Source organism: Lygodium microphyllum, chromosome 6 (genome assembly GCF_053477565.2).
Source record: "Lygodium microphyllum isolate KBCC chromosome 6, Lygodium_microphyllum_v1.1.10, whole genome shotgun sequence".
NCBI lineage: Eukaryota > Viridiplantae > Streptophyta > Polypodiopsida > Schizaeales > Lygodiaceae > Lygodium > Lygodium microphyllum.
Window position 1 is genome coordinate 147,320,562 of NC_141140.1, and position 25,790 is coordinate 147,346,351.

Sequence of the window (25,790 nt, forward strand, 5' to 3'; positions counted from 1 at the left end):
GAAAAATGTAAAGTATTAAAAGGGGCAAGGCGAGAGTTAGACCGTGGTCTTTTGCTCATGAACCTAATTCGCTATAGTCAAGCTACATAAGAGGCTGTGACGATTTTATTGTCATCTAAATTTTGAATATAGTTTTTTTTCTCTAAAATGATCTCTGACGCATACATCTTCCATCCAACAACAGGTACCACATCAAAAGGCATGCAAGGACCCCACGTCTACCCCAACTACATTACACAATAATGTTTGGTACTTGAAATCTATCCTCACCTATGGCATTATGATGAGTTGTGTGTGTGTGTGTGTGTGTGTGTGTGTGTGTGTGTGTGTGTGTGTGTGTGTGTGTGTGTGTGTGTGTGTGTGTGTGTGTGTGTGTGTGTGTGTGTGTGTGTGTGTGTGTGTGTGTGTGTGTGTGTGTGTGTGTGTGTGTGTGTGTGTGTGTGTGTGTGTGTGTGTGTGTGTGTGTGTGTGTGTGTGTGTGTGTGTGTGTGTGTGTGTGTGTGTGTGTGTGTGTGTGTGTGTGTGTGTGTGTGTGTGTGTGTGTGTGTGTGTGTGATTAATAATCACCTTTTATGAATGAAAGAAATGGGCAGGAAAAGGAAGAGAGAGGGGAGAGGGGGGAAAAGAGAGAAGAAAGAGGAAAAAAAAGAAGAGAGAAAGAATGGGAGGGGAGAGAAAAAAGAAGAAATAGGGGCGAGAGAGAGAGAGAGAGAGAGAGATGATGATGATCATGATCATGATGATGGAGGGTAGAGGAGAGAGAGAGATGATGATCATGATGATGGAGGGTGGAGGGGGAGAGGGAGAGAGAGAGAGAGAGAAAGAGAGAGAGAGATCGCCTTTGAAAAACCCTATCTCATTATTATTAAAGTGCAAGCATATGCCCCTTAGCAAGTCATAAAGTCATGCCTATAAATTGTAAGCTCATGTCTCAAAGTCATTATCCCATATTCCGTTGAGTCATATGTCTAGCACACACCACCTCCTCAAAAACCCTACCCTTGGCTTGCAAAATATAAGGAATCCCCAAACCCTAACTCTATTGTCTCATAAAATAAGCTCATGACACTTTCAAACCATTGAAAACGTTTCTGTTAAACCTAAGGCATGCACCCCTAAAGTATTGATATCCTTACACCCTTAGGCTCTATTACGACATCTCATGGGGAACCCTAAGTCCCTCAAATAAGAAGAATCCTACCTCCATCGTGCAAAGCTTTGCGCTATATACATCTTAGCCTAGGTCTTATAAAGGTGGAATAAGGACTTTTATGGCAGCAAAAGGATGAGGGTCTACAATGTCTAGGGCATTAAGATAAAAAGTTTTGATGTGCTTTGGGGAGTGGTTAAGGCAAGATTTTTGGGAGGTTAGGACTTTGTTGAGGGTTAGGGTTAGCATTCTAGGAGACTGACCTAGATCTTGGTTGTGAGGGTTAGCACGCATGCACATGCACCCACACACACACACACACAGAAGCATACCATTGTGCTAGGATGTGATAACAAGTGTGTACACATAAAAGTGGAAAGATTAATATTTGATATATAAATGTAACATTCTATACCTTGAGAGGGTTGGAGATATCAATTGCATCTTTAGATGTTGATAAAGAAGATGATGAGAAAGGTTGACAACTTTGCCTAACTTGCCATAGAACTTGGTGTTTCCAAGGTTATATCATGTGGAAAGGTCATCATGGTCACAATGAAATGCTTTGTGGATGGTTGGAAGATTCCAATCTATGATTTGAGAGGGAGATGAAAATATAGCATATCATGGATAAGTACATGATTAAAGCTACAAACAAAATTATGCAAAGTACTTTGTAAGAGATGGGGAATACAGGGAAAAATACGGGAATAAAATAATGGAGGAAAAATACCTGCTACACTGGCGGTATATAAGATGTAAGAAACTTGACATTTTTCCCATCAGATTATAATAACAAGCCTCCTTTATCTTCTCTCCCTCTCTTTTGAGGAGAATTTTACGCTAAATTTACAAAAATTGCTATTGAAACATTGGCTATTAGTCTTACTTTTAAAAACTAAAGAATCTAGCAGCACAGTGCAATTGATTTCATTTTAGTACGCAAATCTTCTTTCGTCTTTTGATGTCATAACTTTGAGCATTTGTGTACTATTGTGGCACCCATAGTAAGCCTAGAAAGAATATCAAAATCAAGTGTACAATGGACAGATTAACCTTAAAAAATATCGCCTAAATATTATCTCTCTCTCCTCTTCCTCTCTCCCCAGCCCTCTCCTTGACAATTGGTATCAGAGCCATATGTTCTTGATCCAGTTGGCCCACATTCCATTCAGTTATCATTTTTCAATCACACAGATTTAAGAGCCACAGGTACACATGTACAAACGTGACATGGAGTAGCATTGCAGTATCAAGGAATTTTGGACCACAAGGATTGCAGGTCTAGAGAATTAATGGAGTCTTGGACCAAGTTTGGAGGCTGGAAGACTACATTTAGCAGCTTGTGGGTCATTTTTGGCCAATTTTGAATATATTTTCCTAAAAGACAATGGTAAATGGAGTAGAAGAGAGTAAAGTCCTGGTTACTTTTCAGGAAGAGTCTTCTCTCTCTTCATTCTTAAGCTTCACCCAAGCTTCCATGGAGAAAAACCAGTTCTGATCTTTTCCCTCCCATCTCCATTGATCCAAAGGCTTCTACCAGAGCTTCCTAGGGACCTTGAGCTTCATTCTAAGTACTCATTTGGTCATTTTCACCTTGCCTTGGCCTACAAGAGGTCTAGACTTGGTCGAAGGCAGCCTTATTTGCACATGCGCACTAGTTTCTGGATGTTGCCATAGCCATTCTGTGCAATCTCCTTTTTGCTTAGTCGAGGCCAAGAAGCCCTTGCTCAAACAACTATAACTTTAGGCAGTAGACACTTCATTCCTATCAATACAAGCCCGAAAAGAAAGTTGTGCGGCCCGCGTAGTCTTTATCTCTGTCTCTTTTCTATCTAATTAAAATGTCTCACAAGTAGGTTAACATGCATATATGCCGGTTCAAAGTCCCAAAGGCCAGTGAAACCTGCTCGATGTTGCAATTTCATGCCTCCACTGAGTAATTGGTGCCTTGTTTCTCCTTACCTTTTGGAGACTCAATGTGTCCGAGCAAAAGCCAACTTCAATACTTCTTCCAAGTGCTCGAGTGTACCCCCACACTAGGAATTTGGAGCAAAGAACAAGTCAAAGCTTGGAAACCTATTGTGTAGGTTGTTCATGATAAAGGAGGAATCTTGCATCTCTGAAAGTGCTCGAGGGTACCCCACAACTTGCATCTCTGAAAGTGCTCGAGGGTACCCCACACACTAGGAATTTGGAGCAAAGAACAAGTCAAAGCTTGGAAACCTATTGTGTAGGTTGTTCATGATAAAGGAGGAATCTTTTTTTCCCTCGACTATGGTATGTCAACTGATTTTCATGTTCTTCTTATCAGCCTAACGGGTAGCCTCATGTGTCTTTCTCCAACAAAAAGATCATTGGAAAGTTACCCCTTCCATCTAATAAAGGATACATTGAATGTTTGACACCTTGTGCTGTGAGAACAAAAGAGATTTCAGACGTGGTTCTCACGTGGTTGCAGATTTTAGGAATGCAGCACAAGGAATGCAATTGAAGCAGGGTTTGATGGAGTAGAGATATATAGTGTGCTGCTAGAGGCGCTTCACTGGAGGAAGATTCTCAGCGAAGCTCAGTCTAGAGCTTTTGTTCACCTTCTCACGTATCAGACTAATTAGGCATGGTTCTAGGACAGTACTTCCAGATACAGAAGCTTGGAATTGGTGTTCCCTGAAGAGGGATGCAACCTCTTGGTGTCCAATTAGGACAAGCTGTACATTGACTAGGTCCACCATACTTTTAGAATTTTCTGATAGGAGAGATGGCTACATGTTTCAATTATGCCCAATTGGACTTGCACAAAGCAATGTTGGTAACCCCAACTAATGAAGTAAATGCTGTCAACTTTTCAGTGACTTTTGGAAAGTACTCATGGGATAGTACTCCAACAATTGTGGGCACAAGGACGACCTAGAATGTGCTCATAGGATTGTATTGCTTATTTGTCCTATGAGCATCCTAATGAATCTCCTGTGGGGCATTTGCTAAAACTAGAACAGAAGGAAGTTGTTGCCAATCCAGTTAATGCAGAAATTATGATGACTAATCCGTGATTGGGAAGAGCCTTTGATGCTTGGAACGCATTATGGGGTACATTTATGGAAGATCTTCCTTTTATGCCCATCTAATGATGGCCAAAGGATCCACTTGGAAGGATTTGCTCCTACGTGGTGGTGGTGGTGGTGGTATATTAAGAGGAAAAATTAGCACATTGATACTTGGGATGCATTTAAAGCACTTATGGTTCAAGTTTTTGTCCCCCGTAGAGAAAGAGAAGGTTGCTCGACATTGGTATAGCTTAGAGCACCATGGCTTGACAGTTCGGGACTACACAAATAAATTTCTTCATCTCACGATGTATGTTGAGTCCATAAGTGATTATGCAAAGCTGCATAAGTATATATGTGGCTTGGATCCTCAGTTATCAGCTAATGTTTCAATGCAATCACCTTTTGATTTGTTCAAGGCTATTGAATTGGCTAAAACATACTCCTATAAGTATCGTAGGGATACTTTAGTTCAGCCATAGTATGGATAGCAAAGGGGCTTATCTCAGCCATCTTTTGGGTAGCCTAGAGGGCCTACACAATCCAATTTTGGAGACAACAACGAGCTGCTATAAAACAGAGCCAATTATGGTGGTGGAAATATGTCATTTAGCACCCCTAGAGTTCCCACATATCCCACCTTCAATGCCTCAAGGCAAATCAGTAATTTCAGGGTAGTAAACAATGATAGGGCTGAGAATAAACAAGGAGATAGCAAGAACAAGAATGTCTTAGCCTTTGGTGGTCAACGATCCATTCCCATGGATTTGTACAAAGAAAGGAAAAAGGACTTTGTTTCAAGTGTGGGGAAAAGTACATAGCTGAACATGCTTCCAAATGTGCTTATAGAAATGCAAAGGCAATACTCCAAAGTATGTTGGTCTCTGAAGACTCGAAGGATGACCATGAGGATGCAAGTGCCTTTGTAATCACTGTTGAAAATGATGAGGCTAATGAAGAAATTGGGCAAGAAGAGTTCTTTGACCCTATATGGTAGAGACCACTCTCTCATTAGGTCACTCCATCACACGTATCCTCTTGTAGAGGCTCCTCACATCTTCCTTTTGATCTCGGTGGTCACGTACATGTAGATATGGGTGACAAGAATGACTCACATGCTACTGCCACTATTTGTACTATCTCCCTGGATACTTGGACAAGATCAAAGAGTTCTAATACCCTTCGTCTTCAATGCAAGATTCATGGGAAAGATATGTTTATCTTTGTAGACATCAGTAGCGCACACAGTTTTATAAATAGAGCAGTCATGGATAGGCTGAAATGTTTTGCCACATTGATTTACAACAACCACTGAGGGTGCAAGTTGCCAATGGGAGTGAAGAAATTAGTACTCAAATATGCCCAGCTATACATATTCAGCTTGCTAAAAATTGTGAGTGAAATGTAGACATAATTGCACTTGACATGGGACCAATAGAAATTGTGTTGGGCTATGATTGGCTGAAGAATTTGGGCACCATTTTTATGGATTTCCCCTTTGCTGTATATGCAATTTTTCAATACTAGACAGCTTGCTCACTTGCACGGAATCCAAAATAGCAATGAATATCAACTCATTACAGCCAAACAACTTAAGAAAGAGTTCAAGAAACGCTCTTAGACTTTTGTATTCTAGTTAAATAAGGAAAATACATATCAGTCTAGCAATATGCAAAATAATTCAGCTTTAAAGGCTCTTCTTGATGAGTACAATGATTTGTTTCAGCTAGCTATAGCACTACCTCCCAAGAGAGTTGTTGGCCATCCCATTGATTTGGAACCACACTCAAAACTGGTGAATAAGCCTCCTTACAGGTTGTCCAAATGTGAAAGAGAAGAAGTGTCCAAGCAGGTCAAGGATTTATTGGATATGGGTTTCATAGAGCCTAGCTCATCTCCCTATGCATCACTTGTCTTGCTAGTCAAAAAGAAAGATGGCTCATTTAGAATGTCCATAGACTATAGAGATTTGAATAAGATCACCGTGAAGAACAGATACCCTATCCCTAGGGTGGATGACTTGCTAGATGAGCTAAAACGGGCTAAATATTTCACAAAGATTGATTTGAGATCCGGTTATCATCAAATACACATGCGTGAAGGGGATGAGATTAAGACAGCATTCAAGACTGATCATGGGCTTTATCATAGTTATGCCCTTTGGTTTGACAAATGCACCCGCCAATTTTCAAAGCCTAATGAATAAAATACTTCGGCATTTTTATTCATATTTGTGTTGGTATTTTTTTATGACATTCTCATCTACAGTCGTTCATTGGAAGCTCATCTATTGCACATGAGGCAGGTATTTGATGTACTACTTAGACATCATAGACTCTTTGCTAGGGAGTCAAAATGTTCCTTCATGCAAACAAAGGTAGAGTATTTGGGCCACATTGTCAATGAGGCAGGCATTAGAGCTAATCCAAAGAAAGTGCAATGTGTCAGAGATTGACCTACACCTGCAAATACCACCTCTTTGAGAGGATTCTTGGGTCTCTTTTCATTCTACCGCAGATTTATTTGACACTGCGCCACTATTGTAGTTCCTCTCACTGATAGGCTAAAGAAAGAAGCATTTTTCTAGGATGCCATTGCAAATAGAAGCTTTAATCAGCCAAAAGATTTGCTTACTTCAGCCCCTAATTTCTCTAAGGAATTTACCATTCTGTGTGATGCCAGTGGGGAAGGTATTGGTGGAGTATTGCTATAAGAACATGGAGAAATAGCTTTTGAAAGCCGAAAACTTGCTGAAAATGAGATGGTAATGAATGTCTATGAACAAGAAATGATGGCTATTCTTCATGCCATAAAGAAATGGCACCATTACTTGTATGGTAGTAGGTTTGGAGTCAAGAGTGACCATAGGATGATCAAATATTTATTATCTCAGTCCAACCTTACTCCTAAGCAACATAGATGGATGGCCACATTGCAAAATTATGACTTTGACATTACCCATACTCATGGGAAAAGACAACGTAGTGCTAATTTCTTGTCTAGAATGTGGGCATGTAAAGTCTCTACCATCATGGAATTGCATAGCAATTGAATACACGAGCTTCAAGAGGCTTACCTATTGGATGCTAATTTCAGCAATATATTTCAGAAATTACAGCAAGGTCAATGTTCAGCAATATATTTCAGAAATTACAGCAAGGTCAATGTACAGAAAACTTTCCATTTCAGCTAAAAAATGGGCTTTTATGACTTAATGGCAGGATTGCTATCCCTCACACTTCCCCATTCAAGTAGAAGATCATGCAAGAAATGCATTCAGCACCACCTACAGCTGGTCATTTGGGAGTGTTCAAAACCTATGACGAAATTGCCAAGAGTTTTCATTGGAAGGGTCTTTGGAGATATGTTAAAGAATTTGTCTTGAGCTACATGCCTTGTCAGTAAAACAAGGACATCACATTAAACCTGGGTGGGTTGCTACAGCCATTGCCTATTCCCGAGGGCAAGTGGACTCATATAACCATGGATTTTATTGCAGATCTACCTCTCACCAAGAAAGGGTGGAATAGCATCTATGTGGTGGTGGATAGGCTCACAAATTTGCCTCATTTTATCCCCACTAAAGCCCAATTTACTATATCACAAGTAGCCAACCAGTTCATGGAACATGTGTTCAAATTGCATGGTTTACCGCAGGTCATTGTGCATGATCGGGATACAAAATTTATGAGCGATTCTTAGCAAGCGATATTCAGTTCTATGGGCACCAAGTTGGCTCCCTCTACAGCTTATCACCCCCAAATTGATGGTCAAACAGAGAGGGGCAACAAATGGCTAGAAACTTATCTAAGACACTTTTGTCATGATGTTCAACATGCTTGGGATATGCATGGTTACATTTGGTTGAGTTTGCCTATAATAACTCCACCCATGCTAGCATTGGAATCTCACCTTTCAAGGCTTTAGATGGGTATAAGGTCCCTCTCCCCACGATCATCTTCAATGACAAGATCAATCCTCAAAGCAAGGAAGAATTGGACAGGATGCACGCCCTACTTCAACAATGCAAGCTGAACTTAAAGAGAGCTCAAGATCAAATGAAGCTTTATGCTGATGAGAAAAGACGGGACATTGAGTTCCAAGAAGGGGATTCAAAGCAAGGAAGAATTGGACAGGATGCAAGCCCTACTTCAGCAATGTAAGCTGATCTTAAAGAGAGCTCAAGGTCAAATGAAGCTTTATGCTGATGAGAAAAGACGGGACATTGAGTTCCAAGAAGGGGATTTGGTTTTGCTGAAGGTACCTAAGTCTAGGTATACCACTCTTAAGGATGGCTCCAACAACAAGCTAGCTCATAGGTTCTATGGACCCTATCGCATTATCAAGCGGGTGGGTGACTTGGCTTATCAGTTGGAATTACCCCCCCCCCCCCCCCCCTTTCACCAAGATTCACAATATTTTTCATGTGATTCAACTCAAACCTTTCATTGGATCATTAGTGGATTACTTAGAAGAGCTCCCTCATATGGATGAAGAGGGTATCATCCAATACATTCCAGAGGCAGTCATAGGTCAAAGGGAAAAGAAGTTGCGCTCAATATCAATCATGGAGTACTTGATCAAATGGCAAGGATTGCCCCTTGAAGAGGCCTCTTGGCAACCACCTTCAATCATGGAAGAATTTTCTCATATTATGGATACTAACTTGGCTAAAATGTAGCCAATGGACTATCCCAGTTCAGACAGCCTGCAGCCAACTCTCTGTTTTCAACCAAATTTGATTCTCAATTATGGGCAGCATTTAATGCCCTACATGGGCTGAAAGTACTCGAAGTAAGCTATGTTTCTATGTGACAAACTCTTCGATCAAAGTTACCTATCAAAAGTTATTGCAGATTTACCACAGCAAGGTCCTATAGTAGACAGCATGATGTCCACTATCTACAGCAATCAATTCCTCACTGAATATGGGTCAAAATTGGATTTTTCTTATTCCCCAATCATGCCCATACATTATATTGTATCCATGACCCAATATACATACATAACCCCCCACATGATTTATTGAATAACCCCTTTAATCATGCCACATAGTAGTACTCTGGACTGCCTTGCCCTACCCTATTTTGTAATAAGTGCCCATTTTGTTTTTTACCGAAAAAACCTTTGTGTGGGGATGGAATTTAAGAGATGGAAATACATGGAAAAATATGTGAATAAAATAATGGAGCAAAAATACCTGCTACACTAGCAGTATATAAGATATAAGGGACTTGACATTTTTCCCATCAAGTTATAATAACAAGTCTCCTTCATCTTCTCTCCCTCTCTTCACCTTTCATGGCTTCCTCCCTTCCTTTTCTGTCTTTCTCTCTCTTCTTCTAGTATTTCTCTCTCCTCATCACTCTCTTTCTCTCTCTTATGCTTCTCTTCTCTCTTCTACAATCTTATCTCTTCTCTTCCTCTCTCCCCAACCCTCTCCTTGACATACTTTTTATATCCTTCTTTCAATTCTTTTTTATGGGAGAAATTTGAATACATTGAAAATTGCGTATACCTATTAGATTTGTACCACAAATCGATTATATGAAATTGATCAAAATGTACTTGCATATGCATATAAGAGATTGTATGCAAATGTAGACTTTTGTATATACACATGGATATCCAAATATCTAGACTTTTACATACCCACATGGATATCCAAGTAAGCAAATTGTGTTCTTTATGTTTACCAAATCTTATTTTAGCTCTTGGTTTTGGAGGCTCCATACCTCCAAAAGCCTCCCAAACCTATATCATCTACCAAGCCTACCAAATTTCAAAATCCAAAATTCCATATACTATGTACCGAGAGAGAGAGAGAGAGAGAGAGAGAGAGAGAGAGAGAGAGAGAGAGAGAGAGAGGAAAAACATTTGCAAGGGGAGGAGAAAGAGGAAAAAATTTCACATAGAGAGAAAGAGGGAAAGAAGAAGATTGGGAGAGAGAGAGAGAGAGAGAGAGAGAGAGAGAGAGAGAGAGAGAGAGAGAGAGAGAGAGAGAGAGAGAGAGAGAGAGAGAGAGAATAAAAATTTAGAGAAACTGAGAGAGAATATAAATTGAGAGAAACTTAGAGAGAGAGAGAGAGAGAGAGAGAGAGAGAGAGAGATTTGAAGAGGAAGAGAAAATTCATGGAGAGAGGAAAAAGATTTGAAGAGGCAAATTAAAAATTGTGTAGAGAGAGAGAGAGAGAGAGAGAGAGGGAAAAGGTTTGAAGAGGCAAATAAAAAAATTTGTGTAGAGAGTGTGTGAGTGAGTGAGTGAGTGAAAATTTAAAGGAACTTAGAGAGATAGAGAGAGACAATAAAAACTTAGAGAGAGAGAGAGAGAGAGGAAGAAAAAGAATAAGAAAATTTGGGGAAAAGAAAGAGAGGAAAGAAAATAGAGAGAAAGAGAGAGAGTAAATAAATTTGTGGGGGAGGAGAAATAAAAACTTAGAGAGAGTGTGAGGAAAAAAATTTGGGGAAAGAGAATTTGGGGGGAGAAGAAAAAAAATTGCAAAGAGAGGAGGAAGAAGAAAACGAAGGGCAAAGAGAGAGAGAAAAATTTGTTTATATCTTGGATTTTATAAATTCTTAAAGCAATCTATCCATGAGTGTCACTCTATTCGCTCCCAACTGTCACACTTTTATGAAGCTTTTATTTATAACTAGATCTAGGTGATAAAAATATCAAAATGCAATTTTTCTAAAGCTCAATATAATACATATAGTTTAACTACTAAAAAACAACTCACTTGGAAATAAATTTATAATAGGGGACTACTCGATCACACTCTATTGGCCCCTTTACCCTAAGGTGATTTGCAACAGCTACTCCAAATATTTTTAAACCAATATAGCGAATTCAAATTAGCACAGAAAAACTTTGCAAATAAAAATATCCATTTTGGTAAAATGGGGCTAGTTTGCAAGTAGAATGGTACCTTTTACTCTAACCAATGCTAATAACATACCTAGCTCACCTTATTCAAGTTTTCAAAATCCATGTTATGATACTACGCAGTTATGTAAAGCACCACATACTTTTACATATTCCAAACTCGTTATGTCTTTACAATGGCAACACCATTCTAATGCTTTACATATGAGAATATCAAATCAAGAATATTTGCATTATCTAAATGCAAAAGGAAATCACCAATTTATTCTAACATGCAATAGTCCTAAGGAAACTAGCATATTAGACCCGTGAAGGTGGGAAAACACTCTCCATAGGAAATTGTATAGAAGCATGTTGCTCCAATTTCACATTCCTTCACATTATAGCTATTATTTTCAAGAACTAGAAATACATTGAGCAAAATATATATTGAATAACAAGCCCATTAAGACCACTCCAATGATAATATCCTACACATTATTACATACAAATGCACATGCACATGTATGCTTTGTACATATACATGTGCACATGTGCACATGTACACACATGTATACTAAACACTTGTTTAATATATTATTCATTGAAAAGTATTCAAATATTGCCCAAAAAAAGGCCCCTTATTGTGTGTGTGTGTGTGTGTGTGTGTGTGCGTGCGTGCGTGCGTGCGTGCGTGCGTGCGTGCGTGCGTGCGTGTGTGTGTGTGTGTGTGTGCGCGCGCGCGTGCGTGCGTGTGCGTGAAGCACCTCAATATGAGGTGTTACAATCATATTCCACGCACACAACACAATTGTCCTAATTGTGTAAGACAGTCATTTGTCTATATGTCATATAACTCAAAAGGCCATTCATTATAAGATACTATAGACATCATAAAACGTTACCCTTTGAAAAGGGATTATATTGTAGAAATGTTGGTCATTACATTAACCAAGAAATGGTAAACATGTACAAGATTGTGGTAAAATGCATCAAGGCATAAGCCTAACAACCAATTTTAGCTAACTTTTTACAAAAGATCTCCTTACATATCAAAGCTTGGGATTAAATTTCCTAGTAAATGACATGCAATCTAGATAGAGACTAGAGATGTCATCCATGGAAGTTTTTTGTCCATTCCTCCCAAAGATTGCTACATTCCTCTCTTCCATATGAACTTCAAAGTCAAGGCTTAAAGAGTGTTGACCAGCTTCTAGCTTTCTTCGTCTAATCCTCCTAGCAATTTTCTTGCCAAAATCATCTTGTAAATTTGCGCACTTCAACCATTTCTCAAGACAACTTTGTATTGGTGTGAATTGGACAAGTTCCAAAATACGAGTTTCAATGTCCTCTTCTTTCTTGCATAGAGGGAGAAACAAGGAATCTTTGGACAAGATGCCTCCTAAGTGGTTGTGTACTATTAGCTTCCATGAAAAGAGGCTTTTCCAACTAATGGTGTAGCTTTCAAACCCTTGGAGTATTGATTCATGTTCTTGTGTATGAGGAAAATCTTTACGTTACTTGATCCATGAATATTGGGATACCCTACTCGTGGGGCCACAGTTTCCAATTCCGCAAATTGTGCCAATTCAAGTTTTAGCTTACCAGCAACTTGCAAGAAAGAGCATAGAAGCTTCCCACTTGAAGCTACCATGAACTTGGCCAACTGAAGTTCCTCACTTATGTCACAATGGGTCATCCCTCTTCAAGCTTTGCTTCTTTTCCAAGTCCTAGATATCCAATCACTTTCTCATCCCTTTAGAAGGCAACATCTTAGCAACCTTTCCATCCTCCAAGGTTGGGACAATTGGAAGGTTATAAGTGTCGTGGACTTGCCCAACTCAAATCTTGGCCACCAATTTAGTAGGACTTCTTCGAAATCTAGAAGGAAGCTTTAACAAGCATTTGTGCAACTTCCAAATGCTTAATTTTGATCGTTGTGCTACCATTTCTTACCACGTCTTCCCTTTGAAGGTTCAAGCACAACCCTCTCTTCCAAAGAGGCTCTTGTTCCCCAACACCATGGCATATCAACCATGTACTAGAAAAACCTCCATTTACATACCATTAGGGCAGCCACCAACTTGATCTCTTCAATCACTAAGGGTTTTTCAATGACCAAGCCATCCTCACTCCTAATTGAAAGAACCACATCTTTGACAAATCTTACAATTTCTCCTCTTAGTAAATCAATGCTCAAGGCTTACCCGCAACATATGAGGTAACATGGCCTCCAACCACAACACCCATCTCCTCATCATCTTTAATGATGGCCCATGCATTGTCATTAATGAAAGGTACCACATCCTTGTGATTTATGTTCATTCAAAACACCATTGGGGTGTCTCACAAGAGCTCCTAATCTCCCTTTAGCTGGACTTTGTGGCTTATACACAATTTTCTTAATGCCTAATGTAAAATTCACTTCATGGAACAAGCTATGAACATAAAAATCATTAGGAATAACAATTGAGACTCTAAGTAGTGCCTCTTTGTATTGGATTGTTGCTTCACAATTCCTCTTTCAACCTACCTAAATTCTTTCATGTTTCTTTGTTGCAATAGCCATTGTTGCCACACGAACCAAAATCAAGAGAGACATTACAAACCCTTGCATTGCACCAAGCCCTTTTAAGCATATCCATAAAATTTAGATTTTTAAGACAACACACATTAAGTCTAAATGGCGGTGGGCCATTCATTGTTATACCTAATGTGAGTCATTGAAATGTATAGAGGACAATGATATGATCTGAGTTTGTGACATCAAGTAAGGCCCTCATCCTTGCCTCTCCATTAATCCACCAAACACCATTATTGACATGCATCTTATCATTCCTACTAGCTCTTTTGGTCTCCTAGAATTGCCTAAGCATTTGTTGTGCCAACAATAGATCTTAAACCTTTCCTACCTAGTTAGCTACAAAATGAGCTAATGAGTGCAAACTAAGCCACCCCATGCTTCTTTTCCTTCCTTTATCATGCTACCTTCCCCATGTGACCTGTCTCCTCTAAAGACAAATCACATTTCTATCACCAATCAATCAAGTCAAAAAGTAACCTTTGATGAGATCCAATAGAGCAACCTCGATTGTTGAAGTATTGGAGGCATAAAATGATGCAACAATGAATGGCTCAACACCCACCATCACATTGACCGCCACACAACTATTGTGCCCATTTCTTGATGCAAGGAGGGAACATAATCTTCTTTAAGTATCAGCAAAGAATTGTTCCTTCCTCACCTAAGATCTTAGGGAAGAGTATGTACCTATCATATGAGATCCCCTTGGTCGCCCAACCTGATCTCGTATAGAACAATGATCCCAAGCTAGTGGCATGTTACAATATTGTAGCAAACTTGCTTCCTCATTTTGAACCCACAATTACAAATATTTTCAAAGATGACACAACTCTTGGTCACATTGCTCTTAACAAAGACCATGTGCATCCTTAAATGCTTCATCACAACCATCAATAGAAGCAAAGATATTTCCAACCCATCAAAGCAATTTGGCCATTCTCTTGAGAGTCATCTTCTCATGTTTGGTATGCTTCTTAATCAACATCTACATTTGGGATCCATTTTGTTTAGTCTTTGGTGTTGCTTTGTTATTTACCTTTCTATTATGGTTGCTTTGGTGCTAGCTCTTGCCGTTCACCTCTTCCAACCTTAAGCTAAGACTATTTTATGCTCTACAAGGTTGATTCAACAAAGGTTTTACCCTTCTCTTGCATGTCACCATTTTTAATCTTTTGTTACACGTGGCCGTTTTTTATCTTCTCCACTTGCTTTTTCTCTATCTTAGCTTTCTCTACAATTGGTTGTATGGATTCATTAGGGTAGGACCGTCAAGTATCCGTTTTCTTTACAATGATGGCACATATTTGGAAATTGTGAGAACTGCACCTCAACAATGAGTTCAAAGCCAATTGAGGAACCCTACACTTGCAAAAATTCAAGCAATACATTACACCTAACCCACAAGAAGACCTCTTCCCTCTTAGCTTCACATGCATGTATGCAACCTCACCATGCGACACACCAAGTACACTATTTTCCACGTCCTTTCATCACTAACATTCCCTGGCCACATTCTCCTACTTTCACTCCTCAAAAAAACTTCATTTGCCCTCTTCTTGTTACTCATTTAAATTTACTGGACTATATGCACACTTCAAGCAACAAGAATTGTGAAATGTTGCAAAATATGTACGTGAGAGTAAATATCTTATCAAAACTAATGCTCTACACCATAACAACTCATAAAGCATAAACCAACTTCACTTTCCGTTTGACAAACAAGCAATTGGTTAAAATTCAAAAAACCAAAAGAAAGGACAAATAAACAAAACTAAGCAACTAGGTAGATTAGATGGTGCTATCTTCTCCACCTTTTAAACAAGAAGTTGCCTTGATCTCCTTGAGACCTATAATAACATAAAGTATCCCTTGCAACTTTGACACCTTCAAAATACTAATAACAAAACAATAATGAACATATTCATACACCTTATCCCATTGTATCATTGATGAGCTAACATTGAGGGTTAGGTCGCACCACCCTCAATTAATACCATTGCTTTAGTCTAAAAAACTTAGCTATACAAACCGTGTGGTTGTTACAAATGAGATTGCGATGCAAGCAACTCCTTTGGACATGTCACCATTTCCCTTTTGTTACCACACATATTTAATTGCCAACTCTCCATAGATAGAATAAGCATTTAGACCCCAAATCCTTACTAAGAGATGGTTCTATCTAAACTGTGGATAGCATTACACCCAATTTTGAAACTCGGGCTTTGATACCTTATTAGAAATCACATCATTGTTCAATCACCTCCCCTTCCCAAGATATCACAAATGTCACCTTTGTTAGCACCACCACACAATCAACATGTTTGTCCAAATGCTTTGACCATCTAGACCACATACATTGAGGCAATGGACTTCTAGCCTACACCTTTTGCTTTAGAATTTATATTCAAACCCCACAATTTGCACACTAGGAGATAGCACCTTGAACACATTTCTTTTGGGGTCCTAGCACCAATGTCTACAACTTAGGCTATGATACCTTATTTGGAGTCAACCATCTAGTCTTCTTGGGGCTAAAGCATGTTTAACTAGAAAGTTTTCGAGACGACCTAACCATCTACACCCCAAAATACTAAGGTGATGTTGGCCCTTCAACCTAGCACTTTTCTCAAATCCCAATAAACCTATCTAAATGAATATAGGAGATTGAGTGAGGACCTAACAAAAGATAATCATCTTAGTAGAAAGGTGACTAAAACCAATAGCTACATGTAGCAAACTCTAGCACAGCTACAAGGCTTGAAAGGGGACAATGGAGAGAATAGAATAACCTTACATCTAGAGTTTTGGAATAAAGAAAAGGACATTCTCTCATATTAACTTTGATTGTATATGATAAACCACTATCTAGGACAAGTAAACAAGGGTTCATGAGCATGTACAAGAGCACTGGCCTTTTATTATTAGAATTCTTTTTCTAGGGGTAATTTTTCAATGAAGAATCATCTTGATAATATTCATTCCTAAAAGTGGGCCACTAAGCTATGGGTGATTTTTCAAACCCTTGTACCATTGCAGCAGCATAGGCATATGCTCCAACAATATGCCATGGGTCGTCATGGCTTGCCTCAATAGCTTTAAAAGGCAGGCAATCAAGTTGCATCTGATACTGTTTGAGAAAAAACCTTGAAACACCAGATTTATAGGAGGAACAAGACGTACAACTTTTAAGCTACTGCAATGAAATCTTCTATCAAAATTAGAGACATTATTGCACGCCGAAGTTGAATCACTATGGTTTTCCCTTTTAGTATACGTGTGTAGTCATTGTAAGTGCCGAACAAGATGAGAACAAAGGCAGCTCCCGACTTACAACCAAGGAAATGAATGTGGGTTTCTGAAATAGAAGCATTGGGGCTATGAGAGCAAATAAGGCTTCCTTGAGCAAGGAGAGAGGCTGAGAAAAATGAGAACCTTCGTAAGGGTTAGCCAAATGTCACCTACCCTTTTAAAGCTTGTCTGTCAGCAGCAATATATGCCCAAAAATCAATCAATGAGTACCTTGACCAACCACTTGGATGCCAGCATTTGCTCGTGTCAGCAAACGCCTGTCTTCATCCGAAACATCGGACCACTCTGGTTCTGTCACAGCACCTTGAAATTCTGCACAGGAACATACCGAGTCAAAACTAGAGCGAGAAAGAAGAGGAAAGAGGAGATAGTCAGTAAGGACATACAGAATAGCCTGCAAGAATTAACAGATCCAGGAAATGACATCACTGCGTATGTAAACTTTGCAACTCAATCTCTCTCTTCTTTTCCCTTACGTTTTAATGATATACACTACACATGCCTAGTGAATTTCATGCGGTCCTCGAAGTTTGACACTTAGTTGTTGAAGTGCAACAATGTATTCTCATTTCACTTGAAAGCTGTATCCCTTTCATCAATTATGAGCTGGTCGTAAACTTGATGTTCCATACCCTGTAACTTCTATTAAAAGGCTGTCATAAAGGACCCAACATATCAGGCCCTTCAAATTTTTATTTCAAGCAATCAAAGTCCAAAGATATAACCAGTATTCGGTCTTCAGATCATTATTTGAAACAATCAGAGCACACAATCTGAGCAACATTCAGCGATAAGACAGCAGCCACACAGCAGCATGCAGCAGGATTCACATGACCAGTTATCTAATGCACAGCAGCATATGTCAGAGCTCTGCAGGTCCAGTGCGATGCTCAGCCAGATTTGGAGCAGCTACTTGCTATAAAATCACATTCCTTCCTTGTTCCATATGTTATTTCCAAGCATTTGCACTGACTCTTTGATTTATGGTTTATTCTCTCATTGATGTATGGCATTACTCATATTGGCACAACAGTTGAACCTTAAATCAGCAGAGCCTATGTAATAAAGGGGGTTGCAGCTCATCCTTGGGCCAACTTTAGAACTATTTGGCATGCCTATTTGGCCAGTGCACACAATAACATAATCTCTGCTCTAAAAGACCACCACAGGAGCCACTTGCCTTTCTGTCTGGCCCCACGCACACTCCATTATTTTGCAATGTTATTTACCCAATGTTTGGTTGTTGATATGTTCTGCAGGTACGTGGGCCCTACTTGCTCGGCTTCAAATTCTTCTACAAATGAAGAAATTTGGTGGAGCCATCAGTGCAAACAATCAGAGCCAACTTGGCTGGGGTGAATTGATACTACCACTTGTTGGGAATAAATGCCTTGTGCCTTTTAAATGTGCTCAGGTGTGAACACACCCTTAGCACTTGTACTTACACGTATATATCTATCTAAAAACCTAAAGGTACACACTCATCATTGTACCTGAAGACGTGCTCACTCTCTACTCTACTCTCTCTCACTCTCTCTGTCTCTCACTGCGCATATCGACTGTCTGCCTCGATCTCCGTGCCTAATCAGTCCCCACAAACTGGTATCCGAGCGGGCAAGAGACAGCTCAGGTGTTGCAGGAGTCCCAAGTGGACTCGATGAGCGTCAATAGGCAGTCAGGTGCGAGCAGGAGTCTCTGGCGGGCAACAATCCGAAGACTTAACAGGCTGCAGGCAAACGCAACCTGCCTGACAGGACCAGTCTACAAGCAGGTCATCAGGCATCGTGGACAGCTGCAGGCATAGTCAACAGGCGACAGGCTGGAGACAAAGCCACAGCAGGAGCAGCAGTCGTCTGAATCAGGCAGGACCAGCGGGCGGGCGCTGATCAGTGCAACCAACGAGACAGCGGTCGGGTAGGCGACGTGACGCCTGACGTGGACATGGGTCAACGGACCCCCTGTCACGTTCCTTTTTTTTCTTTTTTTTCAAAGGAAAAATCAGATTCTACCCCTTTCTTGACGGGGTTTCGCGCGCGCAAGCACAAAATCTCAGATCTATGCAAAATTGGCCCAGAAATTTGGGGCTTTTCTCCAATTTGGGGATCTCAACACAGAATTGGACAATCTAACTCGGAAATTGCAAAGTCGGTGCACATTTGCCCAGGAATATTGGGGCTTTTCACATTTTAGTGAAATTCTTTCAATTTCACTAAAATTAGTGCACACAAGACTTGGAAAATTTGGGGATTTGTCAAGATTTGGTGCGAGCAAGATGCAACAGTGATATCTGTCTCAGAATTACAAGAATTTGTAACATTTTGTCCCCGACATTTGGGGCTTTTAATGTACATGCACAAATTGGGCTGAAATTAACCCAATTTCTCGACATTGAGGCACATTGGACCCCGTGCTATTTGGGGCTTTTGCAGTTTGGGCAAAATTTGTGCAACATTTGGTCATTTTATGTACATGCGGGTTGAATTCCACACAATTTGGACATCAACACTTGGTAAAATTTGGGGGTTTTGCTGAAATTGCTCTATTTTGGAAAAACTGATATGTGCTATGCATGACAGAGAAAATGCAGATGTGTGATTGATGCTTTGAGCACAAAATTTTGGGGCTTTTGACCATTCGTGTCAAATTTTATGCCCGTGGGTACATGTACAACAGAAATTGCAACTGAAATTTTGGGATTCCTCATGTAATGTGATGCACATGCCCTTGGAACAGCTGTAATCAGTTGGATAATGTTGTTGCACATGGTTTGGTGCTTCTAAAAATTTAATTACAGATCTGAAATCTGTGCTTCTGCGTGGTCATTTATTGTTGATTGGTACTTGTTTGTACCTTGGTCACTTGGGTGACAGTTTGAGCCTGCATTTGCTGGTTTTTTTTTGTCACATTTGGGCTGAAAATCATGGCTGGCAGCAATTACAGCGGTAATCTGATGCACATAAAAAAGCTTGAAGACGCACACAATTTTGCAGTTTGGCAAAAGCAGTGCTACAATATCCTGTTACAAAAGAAGGAAGCAAAGCCGATAAAAACCAAAGGGGCATAGCCCGCGGACATGGATCAGGATGATTGGGATGAGTTAAATGAGCTTGCACGCTCAACCATAGAGCTATCGATTTCTAATACCTTGCTCTTCAACATTGAAGGTTTGGATACTGCATATGATATATGGACTAGACTGGAAGAACTATATGCACAAAAGAGAGATGCAAGCAAAGTGTATTGGTTGAAAAAGCTTATGGATCTACGTATGAAAGAGGATACAACAATGTCTACTCACTTGAGTGAGTTTAACTCCATTTTCAACCAGATGGTTGCAAGTTCATGATTGATGAGAAATTTAAGGCTACTTTCTTGCTTTACACTCTACCAAAGAGTTGGGATCCTTTTGTATGCTGATGTAGAGAGTGCTCTACTTATGGAAGAGATGAATCGGCAGAACAATGCATCCAGTAAGTCTTACAATGCTTTGCATACTAGGGGCAAATCACAACAAAAGGGCAAATATGATGGCAAGGGACGCAGTAAATCACGTGGCAAAGATGTTAAATGTTATCATTGTGGCAAGAAGGGTCACTTTAAACGTGACTACTACAAATGGAAAAAAGAGAAAGGAAAAGGCAAGAAAACAAATGATAGCAAGGAAGAGAATAAGGATAGTCAACCTAACAAGAGCGGTGTAAAAATTGAAGAGGTGAATGTAGTCACTTATGACATTGACAGTGAGAGTGACATACTCTTTGTCTCTTCACACTTTGGTACACATGCTTTACTTGCAGATACAGATGATGACATGCATACCTAGATTCTTGATTCAGGTGCTTCCTTTCATGTCACCCCTCATCATGAGTGGTTTTCCACTTATACAAGGAATCGACATAGTGTTGTCCATCTTGGAGACAACTATGCATGTGAGATTGCAGGTATTGGCAGTGTGCAGTTACAGTTTCAGTATGGCTCTCTCTTTACACTTCAGCATGTACGGCATGTACCTCAACTCAAGTAGAGCTTGATTAGCACAAGGCAGCTAGTTGATGATGGTTTTTATACCACCTTTGGTGATGGAAAATGGAAGATTTGTAAGGGATCTAGGGTTATTGCCAGAGGTTGCAAGAGTGATACTTTGTATCCACTTCATATATCTAGTGTACGTGACCATGTTGTTGTCGTAACCGAGCAGCCAAGCGTTTCTTTGTGGCATGGCCGGTTGGGACACATGAGTCAAATAGGAATGAAAGTGCTTTCTCGTTTAGGTTACTTGCCTTGTCTTCGTTATGCTGATTTTGAGCATTGTGATCATTGCATTTATGACAAACATGCACAGACGTCTCACAAAAAGTCTCTTTCTTTGAAATCTTCTCCTCTAGAGTTAGTACATTCGATGTATGTCAAATGCCAGGATTATCTTTAGGGGGAAATAAATATTTTGTCACCTTTGTCGATGATACTACACGGAAAGTATGGGTTTACACTATTCGTAGCAAGAATGAAGTGCTTGACAAGTTTAAAAAATTCTTGGCATTGGCTAAAAATCAGACAAATAAGACACTTAAGTGTCTTCGCTCTGACAATGGTGGGGAATATGTGTTTAAGGCCTTTCACGCATTTTGTGGCAGCAAAGGGATAAAGAGGAAGCTCACTGCCCCTCATAATCTGCCCCAAAATAGAGTTGCAAAGCGTATGAATTGAACCATACAGGATAAGGTCCATACGATACTGTCTCATACTAGGAGATCGTCTAGGGCTACTAGACAACCTGACAGGTTTGTTCATGGTGCAATTAATGTGGCTGAATATGTCATGTTGACAAACTGTGGTGAACCGTCTTACTTCAAGGAAGCAATGGACAAACAGGACAGCAAGAAATGGTATAAAGCCATGCTGTCAAAGATGGAATCTCTTGAAAAAAATGGCACTTGGAACTTAGTGCAATTGCCTAAAGGGAAAAAAACCCTTCCATGCAAATGGGTTTACAAGATGGAGGTCACTCATGGTTCCTCACCAAAGTACAAAGCAAGATTGGTTACAAAGGGATACAAGCAAGAGCATGGAATTAACTTTGATGAGATTTTCTCTCCTGTAGTCAAGATGACTACATTGAGAACCATTTTGGGCTTGGTTGCAGTCGAGGATATGAAGCTCATAAAGATGGATGTAAAGACTGCGTTTTTACATGGTGATCTACATGAAGACATATATGCAGCAGCTTGAAGGTTTTGTTGAACAAGGGAAGGAAAAAATGGTATGTAAACTCAAAAGGAGTTTGTATGGGCTGAAACAAGCACCAAGAGAATGGTATCATAAGTTTGATACATTCATGCAATCCCAAGGCTTTCATAGAAGTCAAGTGGATCACGTGATTACTTATACACCAAAAAGGCAGCAGATGACAGCCTGATTATCTTGGTTTTGTATATTGATGATATGCTGATTGCTGGTAAGGATACTCATGCCTTGGATTCATTGAAGCAAAGTCTTCATGGCAGCTTTGGCATGAAGGGTCTTGGTGATGCAAATCACATTCTTGGCATGCGAATAATCAGAGATAGATCAAAAGGCTTACTCTATCTATCTCAGCGGAAGTATGTCTCCAAAGTTTTGCAACGTCTCAATATGGAGGGGGGAAAAACAATTGGGATTCCATTGCCTCCATATGTGAAACTTAGTGCAAAGGACAGCCCTACATCTGATGATGAGAAGACTGAAATGGCCAAGATACCATATGCTTCAGTTGTTGGCAATTTAATGTATGCTATGGTTGCTACATGTCCTGACATTGCCTTTGCAATGGGAGTGGTTAGCAGATATATGGCAACCCCTAACAAGAAGCATTGGGATGCAGTGAAAGGTATCATGAGATACCTCAAAAGCACAAAGAAGTTATGCATTTGCTTCGGAAAACAGAAAGCATCTGTTGTCGGCTTTATGGAAGCAGACTATGCTGGTCATGCGGATTGCAAGAAGTCCACTTCTGGATATGTGTTTACTTTCACAAGAGGAGCAGTCTCTTGGATCTCCAGGCTACAAAAGTGTGTTGCATTATCTACTACAGAGGCAGAGTATGTGGCTGCCACTGAGGCATGCAAGGAGGCTTTATGGCTTTCAGAGCTTGGCATCTCAAAGTTACCTTTTCTCCATTGTGATAGTCAGAGTGCTATCTGTCAGAGTGCAACGGTGCGGAAGCGTAGGACTAAGAGAGAGAGAACGCACAGAGAGAGAGAGAGAGAGGAGAGAGAAAGAGACAGTGGAAGATGAAGATCTACTGTATAAAGTGTGCTGTATACAAAGATATGCAGATATGTACACGGGCGCAGTGCGCTGGACTGCGTGTCTCCACCTCCACGATGCAACCTACTGTTCACCTTGAAGTCCGCTGCAGTCTGCATTGTCTCCTATCAAAAATCTGCGAACAGAGACGAAATCTGCGCGTGCCACCAGTCTGTAATCTGCGAGCAGAAAAGTGTAGGAGACTGCTGGAAAAATCGGTTATAAATAGCCAAAAACTGGGCGAAAAAACAGGCAGGTCGGCTGCATTAAATGCAGCCGACTGGTGCAATACCAGGTCAGACTGCCACGACTAACCAGGATCTGATCTGCTAACACCCCCTCTCAGAGCCTGGGCAGGGCAAAAGCCTGAGGGATCTGGAATGTCCTTGAAGTAGAGCCTGGGGAAGTGCCTTCGTAAACAAATCTGCAAGATTGTCCTCCGTCTTGCAGTACTCCACAGTGATGGTCTCATCCAGAAGCTTCTCTCGGATGAAGTGGTACTCGATCTCTATGTGCTTCGTCCGGGCATGAAAAACAAGATTCTGTGCCAAGGCAATACAACTCTCATTGTCGCATTGCAACAAAGTAGGACGTGTCTGGGGGCAGCCAAGCTCCTCTAATAATCGCCGAAGCCACACAGCTTCACATGTGGTGGAAGACACGGCCCGATACTCCGCCTCAGTAAACGAAAGGGCTACCGTGGGCTGCTTCTTGCTACTCCATGAGATAACACCTGCACCCAAGGTAAAACAGTAACCTGTAGTTGACCGCCTGTGGTCCAAATCACTGGCCCAATCCGAGTCACTCCAACCTGCAAGTACAAGATCTGAACCATCTGTGCCTGCTGGATAATGAATCCCTAAATCAGACGTCCCCCTCAAATACCGAAGTATCCTCTGAGCAGCCTGCCAATGCAACGTCTGAGGTTCACTCATGAACCCTGCCAAGAGCCCAACAGCAAAACAAAGATCAACACGAGTGTTGAGGAGCCAAATCAATGATCCAATCAACTGACGATAGCGGGAAGCATCCGCCATGGGAGAAGCTGAATGGGAAGAGGCCTTCCAGTTCGGCTCCATAGGAGTAGAAAGGGTCCGACAATCCTCCATCGCAAAAGAAACCAAGAGCTCCTGTACATATCTCTGCTGAGAGATGAAGATCCCCCTCTGAGACTGATAAATCTCATGGCCCAAAAAGAAATGGAGTAGACCCAAGTCCGTCATCTCGAACGTCCGATGTAAAGCTACCTTCGTCTCTTGGACCTTCTGTGCATGATTCACCTGTGACAATCAAATCATTAACATACAACACAAAAAGCACACAACCATCCTCAGAAGTGTGAACATAAAGCTGCAGATCGGTCTTAGAATGCCGATATCCCAACTATGACTGAAGGAACGAATCAATCTTCTCGTTCCATGCACGCGGAGTCTGCTTGAGACCATACAAGGCCTTCTTCAACCTATAGACTTTCCCATCTGAAGATCCAAAGCCAGGAGGCTGCTCGACATAGATCTCCTCCTTCAAATCACCATTGAGGAAGACCAACTTCACATCCAACTGGTAGACAAGCCATCTCCCATGGCCAGCCAAGGCAAGAACAGCTCGAATAGTCGCCATACGAGCAGTGGGGGCAAAAGTATCATGACAATCAATCCCTGGGCGCTATGCAAAACCTTTAGCAACAAGGCGAGCCTTGTGCTTGTCCAAAGAACCATCGCTAAGGTACTTGGTCTTGAAGACCCATTTGACGCCAATCACCTTCTTATTCGGGGGACGTGGCACGAGTGACCAAGTGCCATTCCTCTCAATAGCCTCCAACTCGGCTTCCATAGCTTTATTCCATGGTGCGAACTATAAAGCCTCCTTCACGGAGGTGGGATCTCGATCCTACATAACACAGGTCATCAAACAATAGTTAGAGCAAACAAGCTCCGTAGAACGTGCCTGGTGCCGCCGTGACCACTGCGGACCATCCTGCGGTCCCCACTCCTCAGGGACCCCCTCGATCCCTGAATCACGGAGTGTGTCACGGGCCCAACGAGGAGGAGGCCGATGGACCTCCCCTCGTCTCTCTCCATCAGCTGAAGACGCTAGGATATCTGCCGATGGTAATTCCTCGGGGGTGACCGGTGGAACAGTAGACTCTGTGTTAGAAACAAAATCAGAATCAAAAGGCACGGGCTCCAAAGGAACTGTAGCGGGAGCCCAACTCTCCCCTGGATCTCCAAGAACGGGATGCTCCTCACCCGCTGGTAGGGCCGGAACCTCCACAGACCGCACATCTCGACTGGTGTACACATCCCGCTTGACGGGATCATACAAACGATAGCGTTGGAACTGGGAGCTGTAGCCAACAAATACCTGTCTTCGGGAAGCTGCTTCAAATTTATCACGATGAGCCTTGGAAATGTGAACATAGGCATCACACCCAAAGACCCTAAAATAAAAAACATCGGGCTTAGTCCCAAAGTAAGCCTCAAAAGGTGTCATCCCATCAACGGCCGAAGTGGGGGATCGGTTAAGAATGTGGACTGCAATAGCCATAGCCTCGGC

The 25,790-nt window shown here is 41.0% G+C and overlaps 1 protein-coding gene and 1 long non-coding RNA gene across 3 annotated transcripts in view; one reads left to right on the forward strand and one right to left on the reverse strand.

The window, feature by feature from the left end:
• Window positions 1–16,589: 16,589 nt before the first annotated feature.
• Window positions 16,590–25,790, reverse strand: part of LOC148035270 (deSI-like protein At4g17486) — a 46,963-nt gene continuing 37,762 nt past the window's right edge. The window contains exons 4-5 of one of the 2 annotated variants that reach the window (XM_087680269.1): window positions 17,103–17,261; window positions 16,590–16,995 (exon numbers count right to left, since the gene is read on the reverse strand). In XM_087680269.1, the coding sequence (XP_087536395.1) occupies window positions 17,149–17,261 (113 nt within the window). In that variant the 3' untranslated portion in view covers window positions 16,590–16,995; window positions 17,103–17,148. Of the gene's footprint in view, window positions 17,262–25,790 lie in introns of both variants that reach the window. The other variant, XM_087680268.1, reaches the window with a different exon arrangement.
• Window positions 17,123–19,222, forward strand: LOC148035271 (uncharacterized). Its single transcript, XR_015691179.1, has 2 exons — window positions 17,123–17,381; window positions 18,209–19,222. It is a non-coding gene; the product is annotated as an uncharacterized LOC148035271 (long non-coding RNA).